We start from the raw sequence: 15,787 nt of genomic DNA, 5'->3' as shown, positions 1-15,787 counted from the left end.
ACAGAAGATGCTGAGTGTTGAGAGAGGGGTGGGAGAGTCCAGAAGGCACTCGAAAAGAATGGGGAGAGGAAGCAATATCACTCTCTACATCCTCCTCGGGGAGGACACTCTCTCTTTCTTCTCGTACCACTGGGATTTTCCATGCCTCCCTGAACGCTCTTCCACTTCAGCTGGCACATTACCACTGTGTCTGTGCTCACTCCTGACTGCAGCGATATTAACTGATGCCTTATTCAGTGATGTCAAAGCTGATGAAACACCTTATGTGATTATTTTTAGTTTTAATGTTTGTCCAAATTCATTAAGTAAATCTATAAACATCAGCAGTTCAAAACATGACACACACTGTGAGATGCATGCAGTGAGCAAGAGACCAGCATAATGTCTGTGAGTAAACTGCACAAGGTTATTCTCAGTACTAGGTGAGAATAATGAGTGTTTTGCCACTAGAGCACACATACATAATCTTTAAAACAAGACAAATTTACTTACAAAGTTATGTAAGTCAAAATATTATCATATATTTTAAGAGAGTATATATCTTTGAAGCTTATTTGCCCAACTCCATAGGCATTTATTAAGCATAAACTTACACTGTAACAAAGAAGAAAGAAAAAGAAATTACACTACCATTAAAAAAATTGGGATTGGTAAGATTTCCGCAGATTTCCTTTGCTTTGTCAAAAGAAAAAGGCGCGCATGCTCAGATACACGCTGCTCTCACCCAGAGAGAGTGCGCGCACTTAAAACGTGTCTCCTCTCGCTCAAACTGCATCCTGTGCACTCATAACTCTATCTATGCTCATGTGCTAGATATTAATTATTTTCGCACCTTTCTATTTCTAACCTTTTCTGTTCACATCTTTCGCAACTTTTTCTGCGTGCAGTGTGAATGCTCTGATCCTTTAACATGGGCTCGGAAAAAATATGCATCACAGACAGTGTGTGAACCTGGCATTACGTAGGCATATGCCCAGTCTGTTCTGTTCTCACGCTCCATTTAGGCGCGCTGCATTCTGACTGGATTGGATAGCATACTGCGGTCAGGGGGCCGTGGAAAATCGTGCTATAAAGCGATTTAGAAATTGCGCACGCTCAAAACGTGATTTCATGACGATTTCGATTAATCGCACAGCCCTAATTTAAAACAGAATTTTTTAGTAATAATGTAAAAGTCTTTATGGTTACTTTTTACGGTTACGATTAATTTTATGCATGCTTGATGAACATTTAATAAAATAAATAAATAAATAACTGGCCCCAATCTTTTGCGCAGCAGTGTATATTAGAAAAGCATAATGTTCAAAAATTCAAATAAATGTATTTTGTTTTAAGATAGTTTCAATATTTTTACAGGGAAACAATGGACCACAGAAGGACACAAATGCTTAAATTAAGATATATGATGTATGGATCTTTGACAGTAGTTATACTAAATATTTACAGGTCCCTATTTGTTTCTGCTTCTCCTGTCCCTATTCTCATCTGATGCATGGCTAGATTTAAAGCACACAGGAGCCTACACAGATCATGTGATAGCTTAAAGGCAGAACAGTGATGTTATAAGCAGGAGTTGAGTTTGAAGCTATTAGTCCTGAGCCAATGATTTCATATCAATTAATGTTTTTCCTTTTTTTCACCGCTGCTATATATATATATATATATATATATATATATATATATATATATATATATATATATATATATATATATATATATATATATATGAAGAGTTTCGTTGCAAAATGAGATATATCCATTTTGAGAAATGTTGGTTATTTGACATTATTATTTAAGACATCAACAGTCAAGTTCATTCACAATTTTTTGTACATTAAACTATTACTTGAGCTCAGTGAAGGCCAGGGACACAATATTCTTCAAATCCAGGATATTTTTTATTTAATTTTATGTCCATAAATAGTTCATAAATAAGTCAAAAACCGTGCCAAAAATGCAACATATTTATCTTAATATTGTCAAACATCTTAAATTGGTTAAAAAAACAATACCTCATAAATATATGGAATAGTATATACAAAGATTGATTAATAATAATAAGATTCTGAGTTAGTTTTGGCCAGAACATACACAAAATAACATTTTTTTTTTTTTTTTTTGCAAAACGCTATATATCCACCTTAGGCTATATTCTACTACTGTAATACCATTAAGAAAAGCTAGTGAATCAATGTTTTGTTTGTTTGTTTGTTTGTGTTTGTGTGTGTGTGTGTGTGTGTGTGTGTGTGTGTGTGTGTGTGTGTGTGTGAGACTGACAGACAGCTGTTGATCAGTGACGTAGCCTACGTGACTGACAGCTCGCCTACAGTATAAACAATAAAATGGTAAACGTTGTTTAGTTAGCCGAATCCTCTTTTTAAAAATATATGTTTTTTTTGTTTTGATATTATCGTTAAATCACTGAGCAAACTCGGAGCACTTCACCGGCGGTGACTCTCTCCTCGCGTGACATCCTGAGCTCGCGCAGCATCCTGAACGTTCTATAGCCTAACCGTTATATCGCACTTTGTAAAGAAACTGGGCTGGCGGATATTGCGTTTTGTGTAAAAATACATTTTGTAGTAGGCTTAAAATTTACATTTTTAAATCTTATTAATGGCAGCAATTCACACATAGATTAAAGTACATCTGAACAGTGATTTCCAATAATAAAATCCAAATGTCAAAAAATGGCGTTTATCGCGTTTTGCAACCGAACTCTTCATATATAAAATACAAGTGCTCTGTTTTGTCAATGTCTGTCTCTTTCTTTCAGTGTTCGGGAGTAGAAAGGCTTTGTCTTCTAAGCTGTACTGATAATGCTGTAATACTGTATCTTGCAGTATAGAATTTATAGTGCATAAGTGGTGGGTATCTAGAGCATTTCTAGACATATCTGTAAAAATATGTATCACCATTCCTCCATAAAACTAATTCAATGAGACAAATGCTTTTCCTTTTTGTGTGTGTTTTGTGTTCACAGGATGTTAACTGCTACGTCATTGACAGTAATGGCTTCATCATGGTCTCTAAGGACAGGGATGATGTAAGAGCACTTATAGTGACAGGTTAAAGTCAACATGAAATGGCATTCACAACCCACTAAACATCTGTAATGACATATTTCTGAGTAAGTTTGAAAGTTTGCTAAAACAATACCTAATTAATCGTATTATATTTACTACTAACATTATCCAATAGCCAATGCCACTAAAATGACTTCAACAGTGATGATAAGAGATAAGTACAACTTATATTCATTTTATATTAATTTATTATTTATTAGAAATTCTAAAGACTTTCAACAACATGGAAAAAAATATAGAAGAAACAAAAAGCCTCTTTAGTGTTTGTTTCCAGTCATTCAAACCCCTGGAGATTTAGGAAAGACATGCAGTAAAATTTGATCTAGAGTGCCGTTTAAGTGGTTCAGTTGAAAACAGGTCACAGTAAAAAAAAAAATATATATATATGAATGGAGTAATGAAATAAAATTTAACAATAATAAGGACTTTGATGCTGTGAATAACACAGATCAAAAAAAGCTCTGTTTGACGTTGACTCAGCACAGGAAAGTGACTGTGGAAATGAATAAATGAATAAATGCATGAGGTGTTTTCCATCATTAGTAGCGGTCCTATGAGAGAGACAGACAGAGAGGGAGAACAGTGCATCATCAGGGTAAATATAGAGGAGGGGAGGGATAGCGGGGTTATCTGAATAATTCAGCACACTGGCTGCGGTAAACGCTGACTCTGATGTAGGCCTGCAGCCTTACGGAGCCCAAATGCTGTTTAAAATTTGATTTCAGTGCTTTAATGAAAAGTAAAGTCAGCATGCCTATGGAAAAATTACTAATACAGATGCATTCATTCTGAGCTGTCATTGTTCCTGTTGTGAACCAGAAAGAGATCCTGTTTAAATAAATAATAAATAGCTACAATGTCTTGAAGCCACGTGTCTCTGTATTCTCTGTATCTGTAGGTTGGCAGGTTTCTGGGGGAAACTGATGGGTCGGTGATGTCACAGCTCTTAAAAATGGGCATGTTCATAAGGTATGAGCACGTGAGGTGTACATGCTGTCACTGCTTGTTTTCCACAGAGTGCTACTCTATGACTATCAGGCCATGTGTAAGGTGAATCCTCACTCTGCTAGCGGCGCTCGACCCCTGCTAAGTGTAAGCATTGTCCTGTCTGTTTGAATAACGTCTACCAGAACACAACCATCAGATGCTATCAGTGTTACTTGTAAAACATTACATTGCTGTTCTTGCAATCCAGTGTGCATGGGTGGAGGTCACAGGTCAGTGCTGATCGTGATAAAGGCTTGGCCTTCACACCATGACCCTTTGTGATGGTGTAGAGAAAAAAAGACAAGATATATGGTTTCTGTCATAAGATCTTGAACGGCAATTCTCAGTGTAATTGAAATGAAAGGATGCCAGCTTCATTCTTTCATTCCTCCCTCAGCCCTTTTATAATCTTTTGGCAGCACTGAGATGGTTCCTGTCGAACTTCCTGTTGTAAGTGTGGCTGTTTGTCAGAACATTTTCTGCGCTTTAAAAGATGAGTGACTCAGATCATCCCTTGTAAAATCAGACATTTTCTCTCTGCCAGGTTTTTAGTGGACTTCAACATCTACAGTCTGTGGCACTCAGATCCCTTTGTGGAGGGTGTGTCTAAAGCAAAAGCCTCAGTGTTAGGCAGGGGTCTGCAAACTTGGTCCTGGAGTGCAGAGTTCAGCTCCAACTTTAATTAAACACACCTGAACTAGCTAATCTTAAGGTCTTACTAGGCATACTAGAAACTTCCATGCAAGTGTGTTGAGCAAAGTTATAGCTAATCTCTTCAGGACAATGTTTGGAGACCCTTGGTGTAAAGTAATACCATCACTTCATCATTCACTTGTGTTACTCACCTGTTTGTATGGGGGTTCCTGTGTCTTCCTTCTTCATCTTCATCACCTGCCCTCTTATGTCTGTAATTCTGTAACCCTCCTTCATCTTGACGTTTCACAGCCAACACTTTAAGTGCTGTCTCCATCACTGTGTGTGATATTGCTAGTGCTGTGTGTGAAAAAGAGAGCAGAGAAAGATTTGGTCATGTTGATATTTATGAACAAAGTGACATTTTTTATTGCTGTCTAGATTATTCAAATCACACTGTTGTTCAAAGTGTATAATAAAAGTATCCTATAGCATATGGCATTTGAAAATAAAGCTGTTACTGGATTTATAAATCCTTGAAACGTACTTCTATGTCATCTTGCCGGACCAGTTAAGGTTTAAGAAAATTAAACCTGCACGAAGAATCATGGGAGCAAAGGGTCCATCAGTTGTACCCTTTGAAATCCTTCATTCCGAAGGACCCTTTCAAGTGGCTAGTGTTGAGCACTTCAATTTGGAACAACCCTTCAATATGGCAGCCATGATCATTCTCACTCCAAAGTGCCCTTCGGAGGAGGATTACACAGCGTTAATATATTAGTTTGTCAGGCAAAAGAAAACCTATGCTCACAGTCAGCTCTACTGCCTTCACATAGTTTTCTGTTTTTTGACGCCCTCTAGTGGTGAAGACAAATAATATACAGGAAAATACAGCTGCGGTACAAAAGAGAGGATATGCCAGTAATATTTAGAAAAAAATGGATGTTTAAGCATATTGCTTTATTTTCACAAGATAATCATTTTCTTTATCAATAATGGATAGGATTATTATGGTCCTCTTGCATCTCGTCTCTTAAGTGCTTGAAAAAAATTCATATGGTAAGCAAATATTTATCAAACTTCTGCACAAGGTCTAAGTGTACTTGAGTGTTTGTCTTTCTTTTGGCACTAAGAGCACAGTCAAATACAACTGGCTGTATTTACAGTATGTCTGGTCGATGTAGTTTCTTGTGGAAAGCGCTTGAGAGGAGGAGTCTTACAGTATGTTGTTGCTATGGTTACCTCCTCATGACTCCTTTACACGAGTGTCTACTCAGCACCAGACTCTCTCCTAACTTATATCTACATTACTGAAATGTTTAAAAACTGCAATTTTGTTCTGAATAACCGTTTCTTTTTATTAAACATGGCCTGTAATAAGAATGCCATTAACTAGACTTAATCTCTTTCTGTTATTGCCCGCAGGGTGTTTGTAATTAATCAGATTCCTGATAGTAACTTACTGCTGGTGGTGCTTCAGGCAGATTGTGACTGTTCTCAGCAGTACGCACCAATCACCATGGAGCCCAAAGAGGTCAAATATACCCTTAAACCCCAGCTAAATCAGGCTCCACAGACCACACACTGAGGAGATGAATCACAGCTTTGAATGAGATCTGTTTAGTCACTTAAAGGTGCCAACAGTACATTAACTTCATTAGAAATGTTTTACACAATGTACTGGGTGCACCTTTTTTAAAACAAGTAAAACTTTAGGTGGATTATAAAGTGGATTATATTTAAAATATATATATTTGTGAACTGGATTGAGGTATAAAGCAATTGTTTGTTGGTTATTCTTGCTTTTTCGTCATTTTTTTTAACCACTGAGCACACAATGCCTCAGTTAAATGTGTCAACATGAGTTCTCAAAAAATACGAAGGAGGCCTGAGACTTGTCAAGCTTACCACCCTCAAGTAAACGCACACATACTAGACTGCTTTCAGACATGCATTACAGCAATGCCTTTTGATTACAATCTGTCTGCATGCAAAATAAGATTTTTCTGAAACCTCTGGTACATATTTTGTGTCTCTGTTCAGATTTAGGAAAATGCTAAGGACTGCGGTGGGGCCGCGGCAATCAGCTTGTCCATCATGCTGTTCCTAGCCTGTTTATCAGTCTCTGCGCTCATCCGTCAATGACAGAGTGCCTGTTAAACTCCCAAGAGAGTCACCTATAGTGCACATGCTCAACTCAGCATGTTTTTATTAGCACTAACATGAGTTGACTAGACTAGAACACATTATTTTTCTACAGTGCAAAGTCTTCAACATCAATTATATGTAGCATTCCTCGTTAAATTGTACAAGTTTGTGGAAGTTTTTTTTCCACAACAGTGCTGGGCTTTTATGGCTTTGTCGTCACACTGTCTCTGAACCGTCTGCAAAAACGTCTTTGAAAAATCAGTCATCAGTGGGGATAGATCAATATGAGACGCAGACAAGGATGAACAGAAGCTGAGCTTCACTGAACCGGGACATTACAGAGGAGAATTTCTGGCCAGTAGCTGTATGTGACTGTATCTCTATATAAGGCAGAAGAAAAGTGCACAATCTATTGATCTGTGTGTAAATGAGAGAGAGTTAGCATGGCTTTTCACATCTTTCTCTGACACCAAAGGTGATCAATGGACTAATAAATTAACATTATGACAAGGTTTTTATGGAAATTCAAAGATGTATTTAAACCTTTGATTTTAAAGGGGTCATGTGATGCGATTTCAAGTTTTCCTTTCTCTTTGGAGTGTTACAAGTTGTTTGTGAATAGATAAGATCTCTAAAGTTGCAAAGACTAAAGTCTCAAATCCAAAGAGATATTCTTTATCAAAGACTGGTCCACGCCCTCCTTATACTGTTTCATAGAGGAGAAACAATAATGTACAGTATGTGGAAAATAATGTGTTTTTTGAACCTTAAACCACATGAACACATTTCATTACACCAAATACACAAAATAATGTTCTTTTTAGCAACATCATATGACCCCTTTATGTTGTCTGTCCTGCAACTTGCACAAAAACTGATTTTTTGTTTTGTTTTGGACAATTATTATAACTGTACATTATTAATACAACAGATTATAAATCTTTTGTCAGAATAAATGGCAAAAATGTGTTATGTTTACTTTCTTACATTAAATAATATGTTTTTGCTTAGGTATACAGTACATGCACAAGAAGGGATATTTTTGAAGTGCATATGTTGTTATTTTTTCAAATGCTACTGTTACTGACACTGTGAATATTGCATTACAGGAATCCCATGTGTCTTACTGTACACCTAAAACTTAATTTTGAAATGCTTTTTAGTTAAAAGGTGAACATCAGTGATCTATGCTGAAATAAAGAAAGAACCGAGTATTTTCTGGTGAAGTGTTTTCTTATGTTAAATCTTGAGGTACTAAATCTCATTTGAATATATATTCTAAATAGGCTATTACATATATTAATAATAATTATACAATATGAATATATAATATTAAATGTTATAAATGTTTTTGAAAAAAGTCTGCATTTATTTGATCAAAAATTCAGGGGAAAAAACTGATATTATGAAATATTAGCGTAATTTAAAAAATAAAGTTTTTTTTTAAATATAGTTTAAAATGTAATTTATTCATGTGATTTCAAAGCTGAATTTTACTCCAGTTTTAGGTGTTGCTTCATAAATCTTTCTAATGTGCTGATTTGGTGTTCATTTATCATTAATTATTACTGGTGCTCAATTATCAATAATGGTTCTTATTATCAGTGTTGAAAACAGTTTTTAATGCTTAATATTTTGTGATTTGTGAATCACAAAATTGTGATTTTTAAAGGATTTTAAGGAAAACTCAAAATATTTAACAGCATAATAATGACATTATTATTTATATTTTGAAATATTATTTTCTTCTATTGTAATCTATTTTAAAATGTAATTTGACTTTTCAGTAGCCACTTCTCCAGTCTTCAGCATCACATGAACCGTCAGAAATCATTCTAATATTCTGATTTGGTGGTCAATTATTTTCAGTTAGAGTATTATTGTATCGGTGCTCAATTATTAATAATGGTTCTTATTATTAATGTTTGCTGGTTAATATTTTGTGGAAACCATGACTTTTTAAGGATTTCAAAAGAAAATTCAATAGATTTTTTTTTTTTTAAACATTTATATTTTGGAAGAAAAGAAAAAAAAACTATATTTGCCAAATGTATACAACATTTAAATAAATAAATACAAGGATGTAAAAAAAAATATTTATGTTAAACTGTTTTGCTTAGTCTGAGGGCCTTACTATATGGGCTATTTTGTCCATGTATATTATTATCCTTCTTAACTACTTTTATTTTGGAAAAATGGCATGTCAGGGACTCTTAATTTGTCAGAGTGAGCGCGTGTGGGGAGGAGGATCGGATTCAGCGCAGCTCCGCCGCAGCGCTCAACAAACATCAGCCTGAATAGAGAATAAACATGAGCGCGCACTGAGCCACTCTGGTCCGCCTGCTCAACTGACGGCCATTCACTTGGCTTCATTTCATCCTTATTTTGATCCTCGACTGTCCGGCAAACTGTCTAATCTGGAGGAGGACGGGGAGGTGAGAATTTAGAAATACGATGATGGAAATAAATCACAGTGGTGCTATTGTAAATCATCAGCTTTATGCAGGCTCACGCTCATATAACATATGATACAGAAGCAGGTGTGTGACGACTAAACAAACAATCGCATTGTTGGTTTGTTATATATCACCCATCCATCACGATGTTGTGCGTTTTTGATAAACGAGGCTTTTTTTCAATTTTCACTGAATATGACCACCTCTCTGTGATCTGTGGGGGGTCTCCACGTAAATGCATCTGTTTTTATAGACCTGTCAAACTGCATGTCACGTCCTCAAGGTCACGCACGCAGACGCGAGGCCGAGCGCGCTCAAATCAAGTTTGCGTTTTCCCAGATTCATTTGAACATCAGTGACCGCAGCAGGTGCAGGAGACTTCTCAGTCCCGAGCTGGTCTTTTTTTACAAACAAACGATGGCTAGCTAGATATTAAATATGCTAATGAAGAAATATGACGTGAGCACGGCTGCTGTTATACTGAATATTGCGCGGTTGCGATTCGGCTTTTTGGCACAAAACTGCCAAGTATTTGATATTCAGAACAACAACACTCTTACTTCCGTGATACTGCTTAAAACACATTTCCATAAACACAATATCAAACTCGAGTAACTTACTTTTCAGGCAAAAATTCGTCAGTTAGTTGGAAATGGTTTAAAAGAAGCCAAACGGTCAAGTTTTGCGTGTATCCAAGCAGCAACGCACATACTAAAATCCGGCCTGGAGCACCGTGTATGAATGGAACGGAGCGACAGAATGGATTTCTTCATTCCACTCGAAGTGTTCTGAAATCACTTATTTGAAAATGTGCTCCGGGTTTTTACATTCTCTCACCAATTAGAGAGACCCACACCTACCAGTAATTAATGAACTATTTGGACACTTTTCATCAGATTATAGTTTTTACTCTTAATTTATTTTTCATTTTTGTTAAGTTATATCTATATAGTTTTTTATTATTATCATTATTATTATTAATTTCTGGTTTTGTTTTAGTTTTTTTGGTTCATCAAGTTTGGTTAATTAAAAGTGAGAAAATGTTGCCTTTTATTTTATTTCAAGTAACAAAAATGAACTTTTATGGTTTTGGTTTTAGTTGCCTGTAATAACGCTAATTTACTAAAAATTTCATTGATGAAATAATTAAAAATAAATATAATTATGATTAATTATTTTGCTATATTTTTATTGTTCCTGGTCACTGTGATGATGATGATTACTATTAATAATTACATTAATGTTATCTAAAAATAATATAATTTACAATAAATACTGATATTTATTTTTCATATACACATGTACACATACTGAACATGTGGTTTGTGTGGTGGTAAGGCTTTTCGGTGTAGTTGCAGTCATTTATATTCAGAGAGCTTTGCTTTGCAAATGATATTCCCTTTCTAGACTAGCATGGCCATGACGGGAGGCATGGCAGCGCCGCTCCCGATGAGTAACCACACACGTGAGAGAGTCACGGTGGCCAAACTCACGCTGGAGCACTTCTACAGCACCCTGCTCACCCAACACGAGGAGCGGGAGATGAGGTAACCATAGCAACACTTCAACCCACTATACCTGTATCACTCAGCGTATCGTCTCAGTCAAGTATTATTGCATTAAAATAAAGCTAATTTGTTGTGGCTGGTCGTGATACAGCGGTTCCCTCTGTTTCAGGCAGAAGAAGCTGGAGAAGGTGATGGATGAGGAGGGTTTACCTGATGAAGAGGTGAGATGCCCTCAGAGAACATCTACTGACCTTAGAGCTACCTCACATTATTCTGGAGTCCTATTCTAAATGACTGCCTGAGTTAATAATCACAGAAGTGTCAACAAAGAAACCCGCTTTGCTTATCTGAGAAGTGGTTTGAATAAGACTCAGACTGTGTGCTTTGTACTGCTTCGAGTATGCCAGTGATGTTTAATGTGTGACCAGTGTTGCTGCATTTGATTCAAAATATCTTCCTGAGTAGTTTGTATTTTTGTTGTAGAAGAGTATGAGGCGCTCTCTGCACGCACGTAAGGAGACCGAGTTTCTGCGGCTCAAGAGGACCCGTCTAGGTCTCGATGACTTTGAGTCGCTTAAAGTGATCGGGAGAGGAGCATTCGGAGAGGTGTGTCTATAGACGTCTACCGTTTTACTAGATCTCAGTCGGTTCTCAAAAGATCCTCATTTTGTGCTGTATTCAGGTGCGGCTGGTTCAGAAAAAGGACACGGGTCACATTTATGCCATGAAGATCCTCAGGAAATCAGACATGTTAGAGAAAGAGCAGGTATGGACTTCATTCGATTCCATTTAATTCAGCCATCTCGGATAGTCCCCTGTCTGTCGTACCCATCCACTGATAATATCTCTCCTCACCTGTATCCCTCCCCGGGGCAGGTGGCTCATATCCGGGCCGAGAGAGATATCCTGGTGGAGGCTGATGGCGCCTGGGTAGTGAAGATGTTCTACAGCTTTCAAGATAAACGCAATCTGTATCTCATCATGGAGTTTCTGCCTGGAGGTGAAGACAGATGAACAAAATGTCACATGTTCTTTACTGATGTAGCAGTTAGGGATATAGAACTGGAAAAGGCAGTCTGCTCATAGCAGCACTATGGAACGTCCTATTTTTAGAGCAGCTGCCCAGAGGCCGTAACTCTTGTGTGTGTGTGTGTGTGTGTGTGTGTGTGTGTGTGTGTGTGTGTGTGTGTGTTCAGGAGATATGATGACTCTGCTGATGAAGAAAGACACGCTGTCGGAAGAAGCTACGCAGTTCTATATCGCAGAGACGGTTCTGGCCATTGACTCCATTCACCAGCTGGGCTTCATTCACAGAGATATCAAACCTGACAACCTGCTGCTCGACTCACGGGTGGGGATTCGCCTTTATCTCTTATTTACCCGCAAACAAAACAATATAACATTGTCACAGTGTTCAATGGAGATGAATGGGTTTATGGAAGGCTATTGTACAGTATGAAACTGAACACCTCATAACATACTGTCTTTATGATTTGTAGGGCCATGTCAAACTGTCTGACTTTGGCCTCTGCACAGGCTTGAAGAAGGCCCATCGGACTGAATTTTACAGGAACCTCACGCACAACCCTCCCAGTGACTTCTGTGAGTAACCCACAGAGAAACAACACTTGTTAATACATACAAAAAAATAAAGAAGTCATATCATAAGAACTCAATGGCTTGCTGTACTGTACATATTCAGAACATTTTCCTTCCCAGTCATATTGACATAACTAATCATATTTGCTCGGTTTCCACCTCCTTTAGCCTTCCAAAACATGAATTCAAAACGGAAAGCAGAAACATGGAAAAAGAACCGAAGACAGCTGGTAGGAGAGTGTTTCTTTATGTTACAAAACAGAAATTTCCTGGTAGTATCAGTGATTCCATTCCTTTCATATACAGGCATATTCAACCGTCGGGACGCCAGACTATATCGCCCCTGAGGTCTTCATGCAGACGGGCTACAACAAGCTTTGTGACTGGTGGTCTCTTGGAGTGATAATGTACGAGATGTTGATAGGTTAGTACTTTCAGATACTAAACACTAAGTAAACGGGTCATATCAGGCCAGTCCTTTCTTTCTGTAAAAGCATTATGCTGTAGCCTTTTCCGGTGCTAAAACAGGTTTTTGTTTTCATGTTCCAGGCTACCCACCCTTCTGTTCCGAGACGCCACAGGAAACCTACAGGAAGGTCATGAACTGGCGAGAAACACTAATTTTCCCCCCTGAAGTCCCCATTTCAGAGAAAGCCAAGGACTTGATCCTTAGGTCAGAGATATTTCCATATATGTAACACAAACCGTATAGAAGAAAGGAGTCGATTAACAATTCGAAAACAAAACATCACTGAGCTTTTGAGGCTAAAGTGATTGTTTCCTTCAAGTAAAGAGTGCCACCGTTTAAAAAAAAAAAAAAGCTATTCATTACTTGAGATTATTTGAAATTTGATCTGACCGAACTGTTTGACTGTGTTCTCAGGTATTGCACAGATGCAGAAAACAGGATTGGATCAGGAAGTGTGGATGAAATCAAATCTCACCCTTTCTTTGAGTCCGTGGACTGGGAGCATATCAGGTACTTCTGCACACACGCTTTTCTGTGTTTCTTGCGTCATCACAGTATCGTCTAGAACTGCAAAATCACTGTTTATGAACAAGACAAATAAAGTGTTGATTTTGGCAACATTAATGGGTGTACGATCATAGAGAACCATTGTTTGAAGTTTGAACTGTTTAACTTCTCACAGAGAGAGACCTGCTGCTATTTCCATTGACATCAAGAGCATCGATGATACGTCCAACTTTGATGACTTTCCAGAGTCAGACATTCTACAGCCAGGTACCGTAAACTGTTTTTGATAATCAGCTAAATTTTATGGACATGCTGTACATAAACAAAAATACACACATTTAGAAATTATTTGAATTTGCATCAAAATATCTCCAGATTTAAGGCTTGTTCACAGTCACACCAGTAATGATAACACACCACTGGACAATACCACGGTTATTTTGTCTGCCGCGTTAAAGTTGGATAGATTCTGATTTGCGGTCAACAATTTTATCGTTCATGTTATCATTCCTCTGTGTTATTATCGTTAAAGTTGTGGTGTGTACTATGCTATTAGAACAATTTTTAAAACTTCGCAGTTTAAAGTTTTCACCCTTGGTGTGAACCTTTAATCTGATTCAGTGACCCTCGTGGTCAAGTTGAGTTTGGTTATTGTTAAGTTTGTTTAATACATTTAAGTTATGGGTTTTTCCACAAATTTCTTGTTTTCCAGTTTTTAGAACATCGGTTTAGGATATAGGAGTAAAATAAGATACAAATAAAGTAATATTTAAATATTTCATGTTACTATTTGTTGTTCTGAATGTCCTCTTCACTCTCATTTCAGTAACAAATGTTACAGAACCAGACTTCAAGTCCAAGGACTGGGTTTTTCTTAACTACACCTACAAACGCTTTGAGGGATTGACACAGCGTGGCACCATCCCCACTTATATGAAGGCAGGCAAGGCTTGAAACTGGCACTGATGGTCTGAAAAAAGGAGGATTAGAATGTAAATGACAATTCAAATGCAGATTTCTGCAGATGAAAAGCTTATGCACTGCCGCTTTGTGCTACACAGTAGACTTGTTCTCAGAGGAGTCCCTGGTGACAATAAAAAAAAGCATAATATTTATATGGCCAAACATATGGAGAGACTCTCTTGTCCTGCTGCTCTGCTAAAAGGAGACACAAATGTTGTCCAAATGCTCTTCAACACTGGATCAAACAGGGTCAGAGAGAGAGGGGGAAAAAAAGGGAAGCAGATACATCACTGAAGCCTTACGTTCAGAAAACAGAGGATGTTTTAACCTCAGACCTCTTAGGTGACTAAACTGCAATAAAGTTGGTTTCTCTCAGTCACTTTTAAGCTTCTTTCCCCAAGGAAGTTTAGAATCTGTATAAACCCAACTGAAACATGTACACTGTTAGACACACTGTATGATATAGTTAACTACCTGATGCTGAATATTCCCCACAAATGTATTTTGTGTTTTTGTGCAGTTGTTTTAATTTTAATATATGATTGCAACCTACCTAGAAGAAGCTTTAAGAAGAGGGGAATTAGGGGTTTTTTTTTGTTTCTGTTTATGTCAGTGCCCTTGAGCAGCCAGCCCTCCTCTATCTGTTCCTGTTCATTTCATTCACACAGTGATGTAGTTGATTCATTTTTGTTTGATTGTGAGCATTGTTTACCTATGCAACCATTTTTGTAGTTGTGTTGTAACACATGCAAGATGTAGCTTCAATCAGTGGTTTTAAAGGGAAGATAAAACATGCTAAAAACTTGCTCTCTTTTATGTAATCAAGCTTTACAAATCTACAGGGTTTAAAAGGATGAAAATAATCAGCTAAATTTCAAAAACATTTTAGCATACTGTCGGCAAAAATTAACTTAAGATGATCAAACCTTTAACCAAATAACAACTACTGGTGGTAAACGCCTGAGTGGAGAACACAAACTGGTAAGTGAATTTCTAGTGTATGGCTGTTATTGCATTAAGTAAGTTTTGGCGTTTTTGTATATTGAGTATGACACATCTCGGCCAGTAACATCATACAGCACTCCGATTTCCATCCAAATTTAATAGTTTCTTAATTATTGAGGATATTTAGTGACTGGGCACCTGCTGTTGTGCATGACTACAAAGTACTGGCCAAATAGACTGAAAAGAGCAAATGCTGTAGTTTGTGTAAAAGATTGGTGCTTGGGGGGGTTTACTTAATATATAAATTTTTGTTGCTTTGTTATATGTTTACTTGGTGTAAAAATGTAAAAGCAAGAAATAAATGTAAAAAAACATTAAAGTTTTCACAGACCAGTTTGTACAAGTCAATGGAAAGTCAAGCACCCTCTCTAGTGGTGATTTCTATAACTACAATTTAACAAGAGACTTAGTGCTGGTAAGCACAGC

The 15,787-nt window shown here is 37.2% G+C and overlaps 2 protein-coding genes and 1 long non-coding RNA gene across 3 annotated transcripts in view; 2 read left to right on the top strand and 1 right to left on the bottom strand.

Moving 5' to 3' along the window:
• LOC122140062 overlaps positions 1-4,121 on the top strand; it is a 5,182-nt gene extending 1,061 nt beyond the window's left edge. The window contains exons 2-4 of the long non-coding RNA XR_006156788.1: positions 2,777-2,867; positions 2,984-3,130; positions 3,985-4,121. This is a non-coding gene — a long non-coding RNA (uncharacterized LOC122140062). The remainder of the gene's footprint in view (positions 1-2,776; positions 2,868-2,983; positions 3,131-3,984) is intronic.
• LOC109067976 (leucine-rich repeat and transmembrane domain-containing protein 2-like) overlaps positions 1-10,121 on the bottom strand; it is a 26,764-nt gene extending 16,643 nt beyond the window's left edge. The window contains exons 1-2 of the mRNA XM_042741778.1: positions 9,931-10,121; positions 4,919-5,066 (exon numbers count right to left, since the gene is read on the bottom strand). The gene's annotated coding sequence lies outside the window, so the exon portion shown is untranslated. The remainder of the gene's footprint in view (positions 1-4,918; positions 5,067-9,930) is intronic.
• LOC109067954 (serine/threonine-protein kinase 38-like) lies at positions 9,070-15,694 on the top strand. The gene is made up of 14 exons (XM_042741759.1): positions 9,070-9,289; positions 10,718-10,857; positions 10,988-11,039; positions 11,302-11,424; positions 11,501-11,584; positions 11,695-11,818; positions 12,015-12,169; positions 12,318-12,420; positions 12,586-12,647; positions 12,724-12,841; positions 12,967-13,090; positions 13,301-13,396; positions 13,569-13,660; positions 14,220-15,694. Exons 2-14 carry the CDS (start codon positions 10,724-10,726, stop codon positions 14,345-14,347), a joined length of 1,395 nt encoding a protein of 464 aa, XP_042597693.1. The 5' UTR covers positions 9,070-9,289; positions 10,718-10,723; the 3' UTR covers positions 14,348-15,694.
• Positions 15,695-15,787: the final 93 nt, after the last annotated feature.

The sequence above is a fragment of the Cyprinus carpio genome, chromosome A4, assembly GCF_018340385.1.
Source record: "Cyprinus carpio isolate SPL01 chromosome A4, ASM1834038v1, whole genome shotgun sequence".
In the NCBI taxonomy this organism is placed as follows: domain Eukaryota; kingdom Metazoa; phylum Chordata; class Actinopteri; order Cypriniformes; family Cyprinidae; genus Cyprinus; species Cyprinus carpio.
The sequence above is the reverse complement of the archived record's forward strand: the minus strand, read 5'-3'. Positions and strand labels throughout refer to the sequence as shown.